At 51.6% G+C, this 17,957-nt stretch overlaps 1 protein-coding gene across 1 annotated transcript in view; it reads left to right on the top strand.

Moving 5' to 3' along the window:
• The first annotated feature begins 1,328 nt into the window (after positions 1 to 1,328).
• The window catches only part of dhx15 (DEAH (Asp-Glu-Ala-His) box helicase 15), a 28,444-nt gene continuing 11,815 nt past the window's right edge, over positions 1,329 to 17,957 (top strand). The window contains exons 1-7 of the mRNA XM_084451725.1: positions 1,329 to 1,536; positions 2,699 to 3,035; positions 4,194 to 4,387; positions 5,014 to 5,173; positions 6,253 to 6,471; positions 9,762 to 9,929; positions 17,755 to 17,841. Of these exons, the coding sequence (XP_084307851.1) occupies positions 1,532 to 1,536; positions 2,699 to 3,035; positions 4,194 to 4,387; positions 5,014 to 5,173; positions 6,253 to 6,471; positions 9,762 to 9,929; positions 17,755 to 17,841 (1,170 nt within the window). The 5' untranslated portion in view covers positions 1,329 to 1,531. The remainder of the gene's footprint in view (positions 1,537 to 2,698; positions 3,036 to 4,193; positions 4,388 to 5,013; positions 5,174 to 6,252; positions 6,472 to 9,761; positions 9,930 to 17,754; positions 17,842 to 17,957) is intronic.

Genomic DNA, 17,957 nt, shown 5'->3' on the forward strand with positions numbered 1-17,957 from the left:
ACTGTATCATAGCATAGTTTGAGGCATGCAACTTAACCCCTATAACCTGAGTAATACTGCACTATGGCAAGTGGTACAGGCCGGTGGTCCTGGCTACTTCCTATATCCTGACAACTAAGTTACTTGGACTCTTTTGTCCTTCCCCTGCTATTTACTCGGTTTGGGCATGTTTGTAGGAGGTCATTGCCAGAACACGCTGAGGAAGGGCATCGCCCGAAACGTCCCTTGTGTGGCAATAAAATATACATTAGGCCTACGCATTTTGGAGTGCTGCCTTTTTTCTTTTCCTGTTTCTGAGTATGGACATTTACATTATAAGAGCACCCATTGCATGCAAGACTTTAATACTATAAGTGAGTTGAGCGCGTCCCTCCTTTTTTCATGTTTGTAGGACCCCATCCTGTTACCGATTGTGGTTATATGTAATGTCAGAATTCTTAACTGGATTTTCAATTCAAATGGTCTAACACATTGAAAAAATAATGTGTGGCCTCCTCCCAGGCGACTGTCAGCTCCATGCTGGTATCTGGCTGGCTCCATTTCAAAATCGAATCTAATTGCCTGTGAAAGGAAGAAGTTAAAAAAGACCAGAATTTTATATTATCCTTGAATATAGAGCAATTATAGGCTAGTTTTTACGTCCCCCCCCCCCCCCCCTCCCACCCATCACCATGCATGCCCATCAATCCTTACAAGCAATGACTGTGAGCCATTTGCCATTGCAGAGCTTGTTATAAAGGCCCAGGCTGTGCAATTACCGGTGTCGATGGCAATGATCGTCTCAGTGCCAGCCGATTCATCATTACATAACTGGAGAGGTTGAATGATGCAAGAGAAGTGTTGATGGGGCGAGTAACAGCCCGACTCGAAGAACAATCCTGTACTGTGCATCCCTCCCTGCTGAAATACTGACATTGTCGATTACCCGTCGTAATAGAATAGGTCCGTTGAAATTCCATGCCTCTGAAATCAATGTGTTTTATTGTAATATGACAAGTGCAGACTCATGTCAGCCTATTTTAGGATTTCGTTCAAAATTAAAAAAAATGTTTCCACGGAATAGGCTATGCTACATTACATTTGTCAATTTAGCAGGCGCTTTTATCCAAAGAGACGTCTACAATAATTGCATTTAATATAGGAAGTCAGTACTCATCAGAACTCACAAGTGCATCTCACAACAAGTAGGCTATTTAGCCTACTTTTGGTTCCAGGTTGGTTTGCCTCCCTCCTCCCACACTGTAGGTCTGTCTTGGTATTGCACCCGGAGCCTCTCCGTCTGAAGGGGAGCTCTCTCCTCCAGCAGCCCAACACAGAGTGCAGTTGGCGGGTGTTTGAGGCATCAACATCCCGAGACGGCGAACCAGCCTGATGCAGCGCATCACCCAGCTAGTAGACCAGCACTCCTGCGTTTAAAGGAAACCCGGTTGCAGGGACCTCTTTTAGGAATTATTTAGCTTGGTAGTAAATCATTTAATTCATGTTCAGCTAAACAGCAGCATCTCTTGTCATTTTCTCAAGGATAATAATAATGAGGTAAGAGCTTCCGGTCGCCATATTTGAGCTGGGATAGTGTAAAAATGAGCAAATTAAAGACTATGGCACAAAATCCACCTATTTATTTAGTATTTCGGATCTATCTGTCTTTACACAAAGAATGTCTGAACGACATCGACTGAATTTAGGGGACGATTACTCATTCAGTAAAAAGAGACCATCTTGATGGGTACAGGGGTAGCTAGGCTAGGCTATGCTAGCAGCACTAGTTAGCTTTCTAGGCAGCAGAGATACTTAACATTGGCGAGATGCATCAACTCCCAAGTGCATGAATCGACTTGCAAGACAGGCTAGCTTTTATTAATGCTCAAGCCCTCCCTGGGAAACCTAAGTGCATCGCGTGAGTCGGCGAAAATCATAGTCTTTAGCTATAGCTAAGTTTAGCTAGCAACAATGCGACACGGCTAGGTAAGCTATCCTACCCGTCATCTGCGTCCTGCTGCACATGTCCAATATCGGCTCTGTTCGGTACCGCAAGCTCGATCACGCGCCCCTACCTGCAGCGTAACGTGTGATGATGAGTGCATCGTAGCGTTAAATGTGTGTGTATATATATATATATATATATATAGCTATCTAAATTAGCGACCATAACTTTTTAGACATTTATATGAACGTGGAGGACAGTTTCCCCCTTTGGACTTGGATGTTAAGCTACTGCTTGAAATGTCTTTAATAGAGTGACCTTTGCATAGAGCAACACTTGATAACATCTTTCTGCAGCGTGAAAAGAGAATGTGCACTAACCTTTTCACGCTAACGTCACTTGACAGCTGGATGTGACACTTTTACTGTCTGGTCCCAAGTGAAGTTGTCCAGTTTTGCCTGTAAATCTAGATGGGATGCTGTTTTGGCCAGGAGCACTTTTTCTAGCTAGCTTCAGCTACTGTTTTGAAGTTTACATATTTGAAAGAACTGCTTAGTATTCTTGGCAGCATAATGCTATTGTTGGAGCTCTGCTCACCATAGGATTTAGGCAATGTTAAGTAACCTCTATGCGGCTTCAACCCAAGCTTGACAACTACAGTTGAAACTACATTTGAAATGGCGTAGGTTTGTGCAAAGCATACCATGGAGCAGTATCGCTAAGATTCAGGGCTTCCCAGTTCTCACTTCTGCGCTTTGTCCCTCTCCACCGCAGGAGAGACCGCGACAGAGACCGGGAGGAACGTCCGAGGGACAGGGAGCACCGGCGCGACAGGGAGAGGGATGCCGCCATCAAGCCCCACGCGGGCAGCGCGCCGCCGCCGCCTCTCAACCCGGTGGGGGGGGGCGGCGTCCCGAAGCAGACGGCGGCCATGCAGCAGCAGCAGGTCAACCCGTTCACCGGCCTGCCGCACACACCCAGGTACTACGACATCCTGAGGAAGAGGCTCCAGCTGCCGGTGTGGGAGTACCGCGAGCGCTTCAGCCACATCCTGACGCACAACCAGAGCTTCGTGCTGGTGGGCGAGACGGGCTCCGGGAAGACCACGCAGGTGAGAGGAGGGAGAGAGGGAGAGGGAGACAAAAGGGTGGGGGTAGGGAGAAAAGGAGGGGGAGAGAGAGATAGAGAGAAAGATTGAGATTGAAGGTGCCGCACGCCCACATGCACCAAAAGAATGATGGTGGAGTCGAGCCACCGGAACTTTCTCACCTGGACCCGGAGGACTTGGACTCTTTGCGAGATCACGCCTCTCCAAGTACCCAAAGAAAGATGGTATTATTGCCTATTTTCACCCCTTGCCCACTGTCAAGCCCCTAAATGAGCCAGTGTGTATGGTCGTCTGAGAGATGGTAAAACATCAAAGATTCTCGATTATAGCGAGGAGGCCTACTACCGGCAAAACAACCGCATCTTCTAGTTCAGCCTCACATGAAGTTGACCTACTTCCTTCGTATCAACTGTCGACTTGCACAACCATGCGGGGCTACTAGACCAACAGTGAGAAGGGAAGAAAAGGCTATTTTCACCATCAAAACAAGTTACCCTCGTTGTGGGCTGTCCCCTTTACTGACTGCTTATTATCCCAGTGCTGCTCAGGTAGACTTCACCCCCTCCCATCTACTCCATTTGTTGACTATGGTAAATATAGTGTTTTTGTTACCTTCCGTCCCGGGCTGTAATGGCCGCTTGCCACCGGCGGCCCTCATCCGAGTCGAAGGCTGACACGGCAGAAGGGAGCGCTTTATAATTTTAGGCGGCCTTTCGGGAGACCTCGCCCGTCCGTCCTTAGAAAAGCCCGCAGGCATCCCTAGCGCCTGCACCCGTCGGCAGTGATTCGCTTCCCACACACACACACCATCGTCATCATCACCGCCTGTCAGGAGCCGGCAGGCACTGTGTGTGTATGTGTGTATGTGTGTATGTGTGTGTGTGTGTGTGTGTGTGTGTGTGTGTGTGCGTGCGCGCGCGTGCGTGGGGGGGGGTTATCTGGAATGGTGGCGTGGGGGCTACAGATCGGGGCACCTTATTTAGCTTACTAGCTCTCACCGTTCAGTGGTGTGTACAGCTAGCCAAGATGAGTCAGCGTGGTACACAGACAGCCAGACAGGAGCTTTGCGTAGGTGTGGTAGTCAACGTTAAAAGTAAGGCGAGCTGTGTTTTTGCGTGACCGTTTCGAACCCCCCCCCCCCCCCCCTCTCCCAACACCCAGATCCCCCAGTGGTGCGTGGACATGGTGCGGGCGGTGCCGGGGCCCCGGCGGGCGGTGGCCTGTACCCAGCCCCGCAGGGTGGCGGCCATGAGCGTGGCGCAGCGGGTGGCGGACGAGATGGACGTCCAGCTGGGCCAGGAGGTGGGCTACTCCATCAGGTTCGAGGACTGCAGCTCCGCCAAGACCGTCCTGAAGTAAGGACCAGCCCTCTTCTCTACACGCCACAGACCTGGCTTCAAATACCTATTTGAAATCCTTTCAATTGCTTAAGCGTTTGAGTCCGCCAGGACTGTGAAGTATGGTGGGGCTTGAATTTTTTTGAGAACAGCCCATTGTGTCCATAGTGTCAGACAAATGCAATCAAGCACAGATAAGTAATCAAAAGGATTTTTCAAATAGTATTTCGACGGAGTTCAGGCACCCAACCATCACTCCTCCTCCCCTCCCTGTCTCTGATCCCACAACGTCAAACTCTACACTTACCCTCCACTCACGTACGTGCTCTATGAAGGATCAGCGATATACAGGGATTACTACTGTAAATGTTAAACAGACTTAAATACTTATTTCAGGCTTTTATCCAAAGCGCTTTACAATGGCCTCATTCACACATTCACACACACATTCACACACCAATGGCGGCAGCTGCCATGCAAGGTGCCAGCCTGTTCACTGGGAGCAATTTGGGGTTCAGTGTCTTTGCTCAGGGACACTTCGACATGTGGACAGTAGGAGCCGGGATTCGAACCGCCGACCCTCTATTACACGACCCGCTCTACCTCCCGAGCTGCCGTTGACGTCTGCGCTCGCCTTCCCTCAGGTACATGACGGACGGCATGCTGCTGCGAGAGGCCATGAACGACCCGCTGCTGGAGCGCTACGGCGTGGTCATCCTGGACGAGGCCCACGAGCGGACGCTGGCCACCGACATCCTCATGGGCGTGCTGAAGGAGGTGGTGCGGCAGCGGGCCGACCTCAAGGTACCCTCGCCAGCCGCGCGTCGGGTTTGAAGGAAAGACAAACAGCCTCCGCCGGCCTCTTGGCTCAGGAATGCAGTGCCAGTCCCCAGCTCGCTCCTCGGGGGGGTGGGGGGGGGGGTGGTTAGGCAGGGCAGGCTTTTATAGGCCCGAGCCTGATTCCCCCATAAAGCAGATGGGTAATGGTAGTTGTTGTCAGAAAGGTTATACACGTGTTCAGGGACTGTTAAATGAGGTCTAGGTCACCGAGGAACGATTCCCCGATTCTCCGCGTTCCCTTCCGAATGTGAGGTTTAATATGCCTTGATTAAGAGCGATTATCGCGTCTCGTGGTGCGGAAAGGGAAATGCCGCGAGACGTGAGGGCACCGCCGAAATATTAGAGATTGAAAATGGGAGAGAGAGACCATTACAATCCCTAACACTCCTCGTGATGAGTTCTAGGGAGGGAGGGAAGGGGGGGGGTTGTGGTTAAGGAACACTGCGTGCTCAACTTCAGTAGCGATGAGCTCAGGGTCAAGGAGCTGGGTTTGAATGTCTTGCGGTACACGTTCCCTCTCGGGTCGGTTGAACAAGCTAGCTCGGCTCTTCCCAAGCCCTTCCTCCTTTCTCTCTCTCTCTCTCTCTCTCCGCCGCGGGCGTCCTGTCCTGTGAGTACACCCAGGTCAGGCTCCAAGTGTCCACTACCTGAGTGTGCACTCTGCTTCCAAGTGCACTTGACAAGCACACTAGCTCTTAACCTGCTCTCTCTTGACTGTACTACCCGTATGTCTGTCTGTCTGTCTGTCTGGTCTATCTATCTATCTATCCATCTATCCATCTATCCATCTATCTATCTATCTATCTATCTATCTATCTATCTATCTATCTATCTATCTATCTATCTATCTATCTATCTATCTATCTATCTATCTATCTATCTATCTATCTATCTATCTATCTATCTATCTATCTATCTATCTATCTATCTATCTATCTATCTATCTATCTATCTATCCTAATCTAATGACTTTTATTGATGCCTCCTCTCCATTTGCCCTCTTGGACCGATTTTCTCCCCCGTCTCCCCCTCCCTTTTGCCAGGTCATCGTCATGAGTGCCACCCTGGATGCCGGCAAGTTCCAGGTCTACTTTGACAGCTGCCCCCTGCTGACCATCCCGGGGCGCACGCACCCGGTGGAGATCTTCTACACGCCGGAGCCCGAGCGCGACTACCTAGAGGCGGCCATCCGCACCGTCATCCAGATCCACATGTGCGAGGAGGAAGAGGGTGACGCTCTGCTCTTCCTCACCGGACAGGAGGTGAGGAAGCTGCCTTCCTCTTGTATCGGAGCTCCGGATTTTGGCGTCCGGTTGAACGCGTTCCAGAAGCAAAAGGCGGGAAAAAAAACGTTGTAGTTCGAGACAAGCGGACTATGCGCTATTTTGCATACGAACACCGTAGAGACATTGTCCACTGATATAAGTTGGACAGCACTGTGTGCACGACTGATTTAATGAGACACAAATAATACAGAAGCGCTAATAAACAGTCTTATTACAGCGTTCACTTGTTGTTGATGCGCGGAGTAGCCATCTTGATTGACGTCAGCAGACATCAGGGTTGATTTTGAGTAGTTGAGTAAAACGGGTGGAAAAGGTAACGTGTTTGACGATTTTGACATCGGTCAAACTCTGGAATCCCGACGTTTCCGATACGAGAGAAACAGCACTAGGCTGACTGCCGTGCGTACGCAGAGATGGCCGCCACACACACCCACTTTCGGGAGACACCCCCCCCCCCCTTCCCCACTGTCTGAGCCCTCTCTATCTGAGCAAACCTCATCGTACCAGTGGAGCAGCTCTGGTACTATACGCCTCTCAGGTGATCAATATTTAGATTGCCGGAGATACAATATTGAACTCCTCTTGGCCCGCCTGTTCGGACATGACGCATAAAGATAAGCTGACCTAGATTCTGCATCCCCGAAATGAAGTTGTTTATTATTTTGTTCCTTCCTGCAAAATGTTGCCAGCTGACGCGTAATGGAGGACACCGAGGGTCATTTCCGAGATGATGAGTTTAGACACACACACACACACACACACTCTTGACTGTCCGTCTACAGTTGGAGAGACAGCCCGTCTTCAGGCTTAACGCCCTCAACCGTTTTTTCCCCCCCGATCCAACGCCTTTTGCGTTCGCGCGCCCGTCGCGGTTACGACACGCCGACGAATTGCGCGCCCAAAAAACGCGCCGATAAACCCAGATGACCGGTTCACGCGCCGCGAGCCTCCTCACGTAAAGCCAGCGGTCGAAACTGAAGCGTCGTCCTCGGTGGCGCTCTCCCTCCTGGTCAGATAACCCGGTTGATCGGCGCCGGCTGCTCACATCACCCCAGCCGGCGGCGGCGGCTCCGACCGAGCAACGGGAGCCCGACTATGTCCCTCCTCGTTCGCCAAAGTCACGATCGATAACTGGCTCGTTACGAAAGGGATGGAGTCATGGACGGGGTATTGTGTTTGAAGTGTCCCCCCCCTTCCAAGACTGGTAATTGATTTTAGATTTAGTGATGTTTCGAGGTAGTCGAAACGTTGGTAAAGCGTTAAACATTGTTTGGCGGTGGATGCCTCCCCTCCCCTTTTCGTTCGATAATGTTAAATGCACTGTGTGTGCGTCAGGCAGCCCGATGCTGAGTGCAGTCCCACCGAGAGTTCATTAACACCCTCCTAATTGGGTTAACGTAGTGAATGGGAGGTATGTCCGGGGGAAGACGGGTGTTCAAAGGGGGGCCCCCCGAACGCTGCTTAGCCCCTCGCCGTCAATTTTGATGTCAGCTCATGATCAGGAGGACGTCAAGCCTTTTTGTCCCCCCCCTCCATCTTGCTTTGAGAGGAAGTTGTTTAATACACGACCAAGGGATCCCCCCACAACCCCCCCCCACCCAGTAAATCATAATCACAGCTGTCCCGCCCTGATGTGTCCAAAAATGTTAGCGTCCCCCTCAGCGGTCAATAGCAGAAGTGAATATTGCTGGCGGACGCGTGCTAGTGAACGAGACAGGGGCGACGTTTAGGTGCTCAGCACTGGACCGCTCCTGGGTGCAGGGGCCGCCGGTGGGACAGGTTCCCGTCGTTGACCGAGCGCCTTCCTGCGCACACGCCCCCCGTTCCTCTCCAGGGGCGTGCGCCCCGCCTCACTCAACCCTGGCGTCCGTTCTCCAGGACAGCTGCTGCTTCCAGAGGGCGGAGGGTCTGTTAGTGTCCTGGCTGATCTGATCAATCCATTCATATTTACCCTCTCTCTCTAACTTGTCATGCCGTTGATTATAAAACGTATTGCCGTCCGTTAGGTTTGACTTTGAGACTGGAACTCCGGTGAAAAATACTGTGGGGAACACAGTGGTACTGTAGGGGGCAAAACCCGTTGGCACTTTGACAGAAAATAGACATTAGTCCCACTGGTAATGATTAGTTTTCGGGAGCCCTCTGTGCCTTGTGGGTTCGGTGTAATAATTTTGAAAGGGTGCGTTGAGAGCATCCCCCGATGCAGGCTGGTTTAGACTGGGTGTGGAAGGTCCCCTGTGCCCGTCTATCCGTCTTACAGGGGAGGTCCGATTGAAAAAGGTGGGAAGCATACGATGAAAAGACAAGACTATGATTCCAGAAAGTCCTCTCCTATCAACCTTAAAAGCAATAGACCAAAGTGCCAATTTTATTTCATCTGTGCCGTGTGACACCCAAGCTGCACTACTCCCAACTAACTGAAGGTGGTGCAACAGCACAGGCTGTGATGCCTCATGTCGACACTGGTATGAAGTGGACTGGAGATCAGGTGGAAGAAGTGATCTCTGATAGGTCCCGTATTTTTTTTTTTTTAAATCGGAGGCTTACAGTGGCATCTTAACAATAAGGTCGGCGAATAGTGAAAGTGCATGATAATTTAAGTTTGACCTCTGTTGGTGTTGGAAATGTACCTCAAAATCCTTAAAACCCCCACCCCGTTTTCCCTTTTTTCATATTACGAAAATTTAAGTTGTGAAGAACGCACTCAATATAACACCAGTTTTAGGATCACTAAATTTGTCATATTTTGTCGTCAAAATCCATGTCCTGTGATTAGTGTGAACAGCTCAATCTTTGAAGCCCTTTTCCTCTGCTTAGTGATTTCAGGCGTGTAAACACTCACAGAAGCATATCATACCCCCCCCCCCCCCACACTACGATACCGCAGTGTAGTATAATGAACTGTCTGTCTTTGTTTCGGTATGCGTGTGTGCGCGTTTGTTTCGGTGTCTGCGTGCGTCCCTGGTTCTGGTGATTGCCGCGTATGACAACAGTGCGGCTGGGGGGGTTTGGTGCGGCTGGGGGGGTTTGGGGCAGTCCAGTTTTCATTTCTTCCATCAGATTAGGCGATAGGCAGAACAAACGTAGCCTGACGGGGAGGACTAACGCCGTCTTCCGGGTCCTTCTCCGTCTCTTTCTCTCCCTGTCTCCTTCCTCGTGCGTTCTCCTAACCCGCCGCTTTTCCCCGGGCCGGGGGGGGGGGTGTGTGTGTGATTGTTTGCCTTGTCTGCCCATCTCACCGGCGCCGTCTCCCCCCCCCCCACCAGGAAATCGACGAGGCCTGCAAGCGTGTGAAGAGGGAGGTGGACGACCTGGGCCCCGAGGTGGGCGACATCAAGATCGTGCCGCTGTACTCCACGCTGCCCCCCCAGCAGCAGCAGCGCATCTTCGAGCCGCCGCCGCCACGCAAGCCCAACGGCGCCATCGGGAGGAAGGTGAGACGTTCTGCCACACCCACCGACCAGGCTCCACGCAGGGCCCCTCCCTGACCTGAGACTCCTGGTCTGGGAGAGAGAGAGACCAGGCTCCACACAGGGCCCCTCCCTGACCTGAGACTCCTGTTCAGAGAGAGAGAGAGACCAGGCTCCACGCAGGGCCCCTCCCTGACCTGAGACTCCTGGTCAGAGAGAGAGAGAGACCAGGCTCCACACAGGGCCCCTCCCTGACCTGAGACTCCTGTTCAGAGAGAGAGAGACCAGGCTCCACGCAGGGCCCCTCCCTGACCTGAGACTCCTGTTCAGAGAGAGAGAGACCAGGCTCCACGCAGGGCCCCTCCCTGACCTGAGACTCCTGGTCTGGGAGAGAGAGAGACCAGGCTCCACACAGGGCCCCTCCCTGACCTGAGACTCCTGGTCAGAGAGAGAGAGACCAGGCTCCACGCAGGGCCCCTCCCTGACCTGAGACTCCTGGTCAGAGAGAGAGAGAGTTAGAGAGAGAAAGTTAGAGAGAGTTAATATGAGAGAGAGAGAGTTGGAAAGAAGTTGGAGAGAGCTAGAGAGAGTTAGAGAGAGAGAGAGAAATGAGCTACTGTAGGAAGTCTCAAGTAGAGAAGGTGAGATGCAGAAATTCTAGATGTGAATTCAGGTGGGTGGATGAGGAGCGAGCCCAGAGCGAACAGCCCCCCCCCACTCTCCCCCAGGTTTGCTACAGAACTGACTCAGAAACATATGCTGCTTTTGTCGGCATGCAATTCCCTGCTCTAAATTCTAACGGGGGTATTACTCACCCCCTCGGAGCTTTGGGAGAGCTCTCCAGAGCCGCCGTCTGTTTCATCTCTCCACTCCTGTGGGCTTGGCTCCGCCCCCTCTCTCTCGCTCCCAGAGAACAGAGTCCGCCATCATCTGCTTCCTCAAAGGCACCATGCATCACCAGAGCAGATGGGATGAGGGGTGGGGGGGGGGGCGGGGGGTGGGGGTGGTGTCCTCGCTCGTCTCCAGCTCCGCATGTCCTCTCTACTCCCCTGATGAACTTCACCCCCCCGAGAGCGCCATAACCCCTCACCTCGGGATTGGGCGACGACTTCGAAACAAGTCCGGCTCCTTCAGCGGCGCCGCTCTCGTCGGAGTGGTCGCGTGGCGGCGCCGGTCAGGGGGGGCCGGCGGGGGGGGGGGGGGGTCGTTCGCCCCCGACCTCTTTGACAGGTGAGCTGACGCACGGCTCCTCCCCCCCCCCCATTCCACCCCTCCAGTGCAGGCTGCCGCCAGAGCTGCCGATTTGTTATTAATGGCTGATTAGGAACAAGGGAGCAGGAGCCTGAGAGTTGAGGTCATTTTTCATGGCCGTTGTTGTTCACCCAAGTCTCTGTATCTGTGTATCAGTTCCGGTGTGACCAGGCCGCCGTAGCTGTCTGGGTTTCCCACCGCCTGTGTGTGACGCCTCTTCTCTCTGCGGTCATGCGAGATGTGCGCCGCGCCCCCCCCTCCCCCCTTCTGCCCCATCTCTCTCTCTTCCCCGGCTCCGAGTGTGGCCTGGCGTCGCCTCCCCTCCTCCGGGCGCCGGTGTGTTTAAAGGGGGCTCAGCGCGGATCAACGTTTTGATTACTCTAAGCCGGGGAGCCAGGATCTTTTCCTAAAAGTTCAGACGTCGGTCCCCGGCGTTCGCTCCCGCTGTTCAAAGGGATGTCGACATGAAAGAGGAGCGCCGTGCGGCTCAGGGGGGACCACCGGGAGAGACTACCTTGGGCTCCCCATAGGGAGGGGGGGGGGGGGGGGGGGGGGCTGGGGCTGGGAGGGCCCATCGGAGAGACCTGCAAATGAGCATGGGGGGGATTCTCACAAGGCTCAACTAACATGGACCCCCTCTCCCTCGAGGGTGGCGTTGTCCTGTCCATGGTTGTGATGATGTTAGGACCACGCCCTGCTCTTGTTCGGGGGGACAGCCTCTTTCTCTAATCATCCCCTCCCACCCCTCTAAAAACTATTTTGTTTTTGATGGGGTGCCTACTGTGTAGCGTCAGAAACCCAGGCAAATGTGAACACCTTGTTGAATCACATTTTTTCAGAATTTGGCTGCCAATAAAAAACTGACTGGGTCTTCTTATTTCACAGTGTTAGTAGGCCCATCAGAGACCTACGTGTATGTGCACAAGCACTGAAAAAGTGAGTTTTTCTATAATAACTCCTCTTTAAAGCTACACACGACCTCCACCGCACGTACTAATGAATGACTGCGTTAGACCATCTCCAATTAACGTAGCGCAGTCGTCTCATCTCTCCATTTCTCCAGAAAAGCCACTGAATCTCCCATTTTCTAAAACAGTTTAATGATTTCGGGCTGGAGCTTCAATTCACTGTAATTAGGAACAAAGACTTTAATCCCCCGGTCACCATTGTTTGGCAGTTTTGACAAATGGGTTCTGCCTGGTTCTGGGTTTGCCTTCCATCATGCTCGCGTACGGAGCCGGATATCCCCCCCCCCCCCCTCCCCCAAATGTCAGTGTGGCACCTGCTGTATCCATTTCAAGGAGGCGCTGGACAGACCCTCGCAATCCAGGGATCCTCCATTTTTAGCGTTGGGGCGGGAAGGCTTGATTTGTAAACAAGGAGCTCTCTCCAGCGGGGATGTTGAAAGATGGCTGGTGTTAGACCCAGCGATGGCCACACTGCCGGTTAATAACCCAGAAATAACGCCGGGAGATGATGCTCTAATGATATTACTGATGAAACGGTCTGGATAGCTCAGTAGAGCGTCAGACAGTAAGGAGCCAGCCTGGACTTGGACGGTAATGGGCCCCGGCCTCCGTACGCCTCCTGAATCAATGTAGCTATAGAGGTCCTCCCGCCTGCTCAGGAAACGTGAGAAGGCTACCTAGGCAACTGCCAGGATGTTGTTGACGGGTGACTCCTGACCCGCCCTCCGAACCCGTCACAGCACTGTCGAAGGGAAATGGCCCCTTCCGCTTACGTCTCAGACCTCTTAACCCCCTGTTCAACCTCCAGGCCCCTCAGGTCAGCTAACCTGGGGCTCCTGGACATCCCGCCATCTAAACTTAAGCTCTGGGGTGGTCGCACCTTTGCTGTCACAGATCAGGGGTCACTAATAGGTGGACCTGGTCCAGGTCCAAAACCAGACGCCATCCTATCCGGACCCAGACCTATAACCAATGAACTATGAGAATTACTACATTTTGATAGTGTTTCTGTTTTAACTAGCGCAGCTTACGGCACTGTTGAGGCAAGCCAGGAAACTCACAGACCACTGAATGCGTGATAGATATGTAAATAATCTCAGGTGATGCCCAATCAAATCTATGCATTCCCAGTGAGCCACGTATGCACAGTGCAGACAAGACAAGAGACGGCAGTCGGAGAGGAAAGTGATTTCACATGCCGTGCTCTAAAAAGAGACCAGAGAGAGAAGAGAAGTAGAAAATGGAGCTTTTAATCAAGAATGGACAGACACATGTTCACTCTTCCCACGGGCATATGTTCACTGCGAGCAAGCAGCTTGAGCAAACATACCCACTGAAATCCTAACGGAAAGCACAGAAAGTAAATGATATGAGAGCCCATATGATCGATTCACCAGAATCCTGATACTGTACATTCATCTACTAATACTGTACATTCATTCACTAATGCCAACACAACAAGACAAGTACCGGGATCACAGATTCAGAATTATGTCAATCGACAAAGGAAATGGGATAGCCTACTGAACTTCACATACTCAACTCCGCATGAGTATCGCACAGTTTAACATTACAGTAAACAATTGTAGGAATACACAAGGCATCTGTGAAATAAACAACATTTGAATTTGAGGGGACACAAAAAAATGCTTCAATTAGATATTACACCCCTTTGGACCTTTGTTTCAGGAAATAATCTTTATATGGACCTTTTTATGCCTCCGCCAGGCGATAGCCTGGCTGGAGGTATTATGGTTTCGGGTGGTTTCGGGTTGTCCGTCCGTCCGTTCATACGGCCGTCCGGCCGTCCGGCCGTCCGATGTTTGTTAATGCAATATCTCGGGAACGCATTGACGGAATTTCTTCCCCTTTGGTACAAATGTTCACTGGCACTCAAGGATGAACTGCTTAGATCGTGGGGGTCAAAGGTCAAAGTTCAAGGTCACTGTGACCTCACAAAATGTGTTTTTGGCCTGATGAACACAATATCTCAAGAACGGCTCTACAGAATTTGTACATATTTGGCCAAATGTTCAGTTGGACTTAATTAGATTAATTGGATTCGATTTTGGTATTCAAAGGTCAAGGTCACCGTGTCATCACAAAAGGCACTTTTGAATGCTAACGCTAGCTAGCTAACGCTAATCCTAATGCTAGCTAGCTAGCTAACGCTAATTCTAACACTAATTAGCTAGTTAGCATTAGCGTTAGCTAGCTAGCATTAGTGTTAGGGTTAGGTTAGCAGTTAGTCAGGGTTAGGGTTAGTTAGGTTAACTGCAACTGGCATTGTTGGGCGGAGGCATTTAGCCCCCGCACGTTTTTTCTAGTTGAATTTAAATTGCATACCCCTGTCCTCGACTGTGGACCCCTCTCTCTGTTAGATCTGCCCGTGCCATTGATTCCTTCAGGTCCAGGCTCAAAACTACACTAAACAATACTTTTATTCTCTAGTATTTGGATCCTCCTGATGTGGTTTAATATCTGCCTATGTGTTGTCATGTTGTATCTATGTACTGTGTGTATTAATGCTTATGTGGGTGTTGTATTTAGTTTTTTTTTTATTATTGTGATTTTACTTGCCAGCTCTGATTTGCACAGCACTTTAGTGAACATAAGTCGTTTTAAAATGTGCTTTACAAATACATTTGACTTGACTTTGATTTGATTGCTCCCTAATTTGTGGCCTTTCCACGAGGCCTTGACCAGAACACTAGGCCCTCCCAGCCTGGACCTGTACCATGTTCAGTCTGTTGGTTGCCTTTCTGACAGGTTTGAAATGAGCCTTTTCTGGCCCCTCTTTTGTAGGCTCTCCTGGTCTCTCCCCAGCATGAATACAAAGAGGGCCGTCTGCTCCCCTGACGGGCGCCTTACATGAGGTCAAGGGCTGAGGGAGGGGAAAAAACCCTGTCTGGCATTAATAACTAAACAGTCAAGCGTTTTCCCGCCGGAGAGAAATTCACACTTAAAGGTGGGATTTAAAGGCCTGTGAAGCTCGCAACTTCAGACGGACCAGGAAGAGGGCCGGCGCACGGTGGGCAGCAAGTGAGTCCAATTGGCCATGGAAACGCCCTGGGAACGTAACCGAAGTGCTACTCAGATGTGTGTCGTCGTTTGATCACGAGATTTAAAAGTGCAATTCATGTGTTGTTTCCCAGATTGTTTACACCTAGAAAACGGTAAATTACAGATCGGGCAGGGCCGGACTGGGTGAATATTTCATGCCGGGAGTCATGCCCAAGTCAGGCCACGAGCCGACTCGGTGAGATGGAACACTTTCAGTTTTGATTTGTTGTTGGGGGGGGGGGGGGGGGTTTGGGTGCTGCGCGATTTGTTGACGGGGGGGGCAGACCATTCAACACGTGCCAGGCCAGTTGGCGAGCCAGGCCACCGGGAGAACTCCCGGTGCTCCCGATGGCCAGTCCGTCCCTGGATCCGGGGATTAAACATGTCTGCTAATTTAAGACTAAATCTCAAAGCTCCGCATTCTGTAAAGGAGTGGATCCATGAGATGTTTTTGCTGCTGCAGTAGCCTTAGTCTATACAGTATATCGCTCACCATAACACTTAGCAACAGCTTTTTCCTGTGGTAGCAGTTGATGCACTTCCTTGTGTTGGTTGGGCCACACTCAGGCATGTTTCTGATATAGCTTAAAACAGATCTGGAGAGACAGAAACGCAATAAGGCGTGTTGACCAACACCTGCCTCTGCATGCTTATAAATTGGAGTGGCCACTCAAAGTACTGACCATCTTGGGTCTGAAGTGCTGGGGATGAGCAGAGGAGCTGGAGAGGGTTTCTACAGCCTATCCACTTCTGCCGTTATGTAACGCAACCCCCCCGGTGGCGGCGAGGCTTGCGTGAGAGCAGCTGCAGACCCCCCCCATACTCGTCCCTCTGTGCTTCTGTAAACGCTGACAGAGAGACCCAGAGGGTGAAGTGACTCACTGGATTCTGGTGCTGAGATTCAGCTGCCATCTCATAGCTCGCTATAGGGCATAATTGTGATAAATATATATAAAGAAAAAAAGACCAGGTTCTGACGGCGTGCTGCTTCTCCACAGCCTCCCCGATCGCGTCGCTCCCCACACTCAAAACGCCCTCTCATTCCACTCCCACCTCTCTCGCAGTATTCGTCTGCGTCGTCGTCCTATTAGATTTGAGGGGAATTAAATGTTGCAGCCGGCCCTTGGGCTTTGATCAGCCAGCCCCCCCCTCCCCCTCCGACAACTGGAGTTGTTGTTTTTTAAGCTCTGCATTATAATGTACTGCCTCACCTCAGTTCCTGTCAAATTAAGGAAAAGATGAACGCCATGATGCCGTAGGAATAGTACTCAGAATAAATACGGAAATATGGAAAATCATAGGAAACCCCCTCCCCTTGCTCCGTGTGGAAACCCCCTCCCCTTGCTCCGTGTGGAAACCGAACCCCAGCGCTCCCAGTGCTCCCATTCCATCCGCGCTGGTTTCTTGTCTGAACACAAACGCCTGCCAGCTCTCCTCCAAGCTGATTAATCTGAACGCAGCTCAGCTGCGCGTTTCCAGGTGGGTTTTCGGAGCTCTGATTGTGAGTGGGAGTGATTTGAATTCAGTGGGCCGGCCGCTCCCTCTGCTGCCACACGACACCCAGTGGAAGGGGGGGGGGGGCTCAGTGGAGGAGGACAGGGGGGGTGGGGGGATGCCTACGTTTCTGCTTTGTTGGTCCAACGCCACGCCACAGACTCGCCACCTCAGAAGCAAACCAGGGTTTTATTTCCCTAACCCCTAATCCCCCCATGTTTTCCTCTTCCATAACCCTAAATTTGTCTCCTGTGAAACGGATATCTCCAGATATATCTGTATCCAGTATGGCGGAGGATGGCGTCGTGTCTGAAGGGAGACACCGATAATGAGAAGTACTCTGCATTTCAAATGCAGGCTACCCGCTGAAAAGAAACTATTGCATCAATTATTTGTCGGCGTTTTGAAAACCCGAGGGAAGTGGCTGTAGCGGGGGGGGGTGCATCTCGGGGAGACGGGTTGCATGCTGGGAGCTGACTGTGGACCCCCCCCCCCCCCTCGCCCTCTATTAAAAGGAGAGGCAGTAATGCATTTGGATGTGACACTCAACGGTGAGGCACCTCACCACAGTCTGCCGCCGCCACATTGGGCTTGATTGCGGCGTTGGGCGCCATTGGACAAGGTCTGCGGCAACCCGGGAGCGCCACTCGCCTGGCCACTTTGCTCACCTCAGAACTGACGTGTCCTGACAGCTGGGGGTGTCGGAGCAGTTCTTATAGTTTGACAAGTTTTCTTTTTAAAAATCTCCCAAGCTTCCCCGCTGGGGTTTTCATGCCAAGGCTTAACCGACCGCCACTGTTCACGCTGTTCACGATGCAGTGAATTCTACCGGTTTGATGACCGGCCCTTTTAATGATTTAGCCTTAATGTTTCCATTAGTGAACAACTGAGACCCCATTGATTGAGCCAAATGCGGCTTTTGGTGTGAATGTCGACAGTTGTGTTACAGGAACTAAGCCACAGCTCTACTAGTACAGCCCTCTCGTCCTCGTCCGGAAAGCATTTCTGAACACCAGCTGTTCTACTAGCACCACAGGCCGCCTCTGATCACCAGCTGTTCCTCATTTCCGCAGGTCGTGGTGTCGACAAACATCGCCGAGACCTCCCTGACCATCGACGGCGTGGTTTTTGTAATTGATCCTGGATTTGCCAAGCAAAAGGTTAGTTTCCTCCCCCCTCCCCCTCCCTAATCTTCCCTGATGGTCTGGCGTCGTGGTCTGGATATCCCCAGATAAACAGAGTGCTGTGCACCTGACAGCAGCAGAGATGGAATGCC

This window comes from Borostomias antarcticus (genome assembly GCF_949987555.1).
Source record: "Borostomias antarcticus genome assembly, chromosome: 17".
Classification (NCBI taxonomy): Eukaryota; Metazoa; Chordata; class Actinopteri; order Stomiiformes; family Stomiidae; genus Borostomias; species Borostomias antarcticus.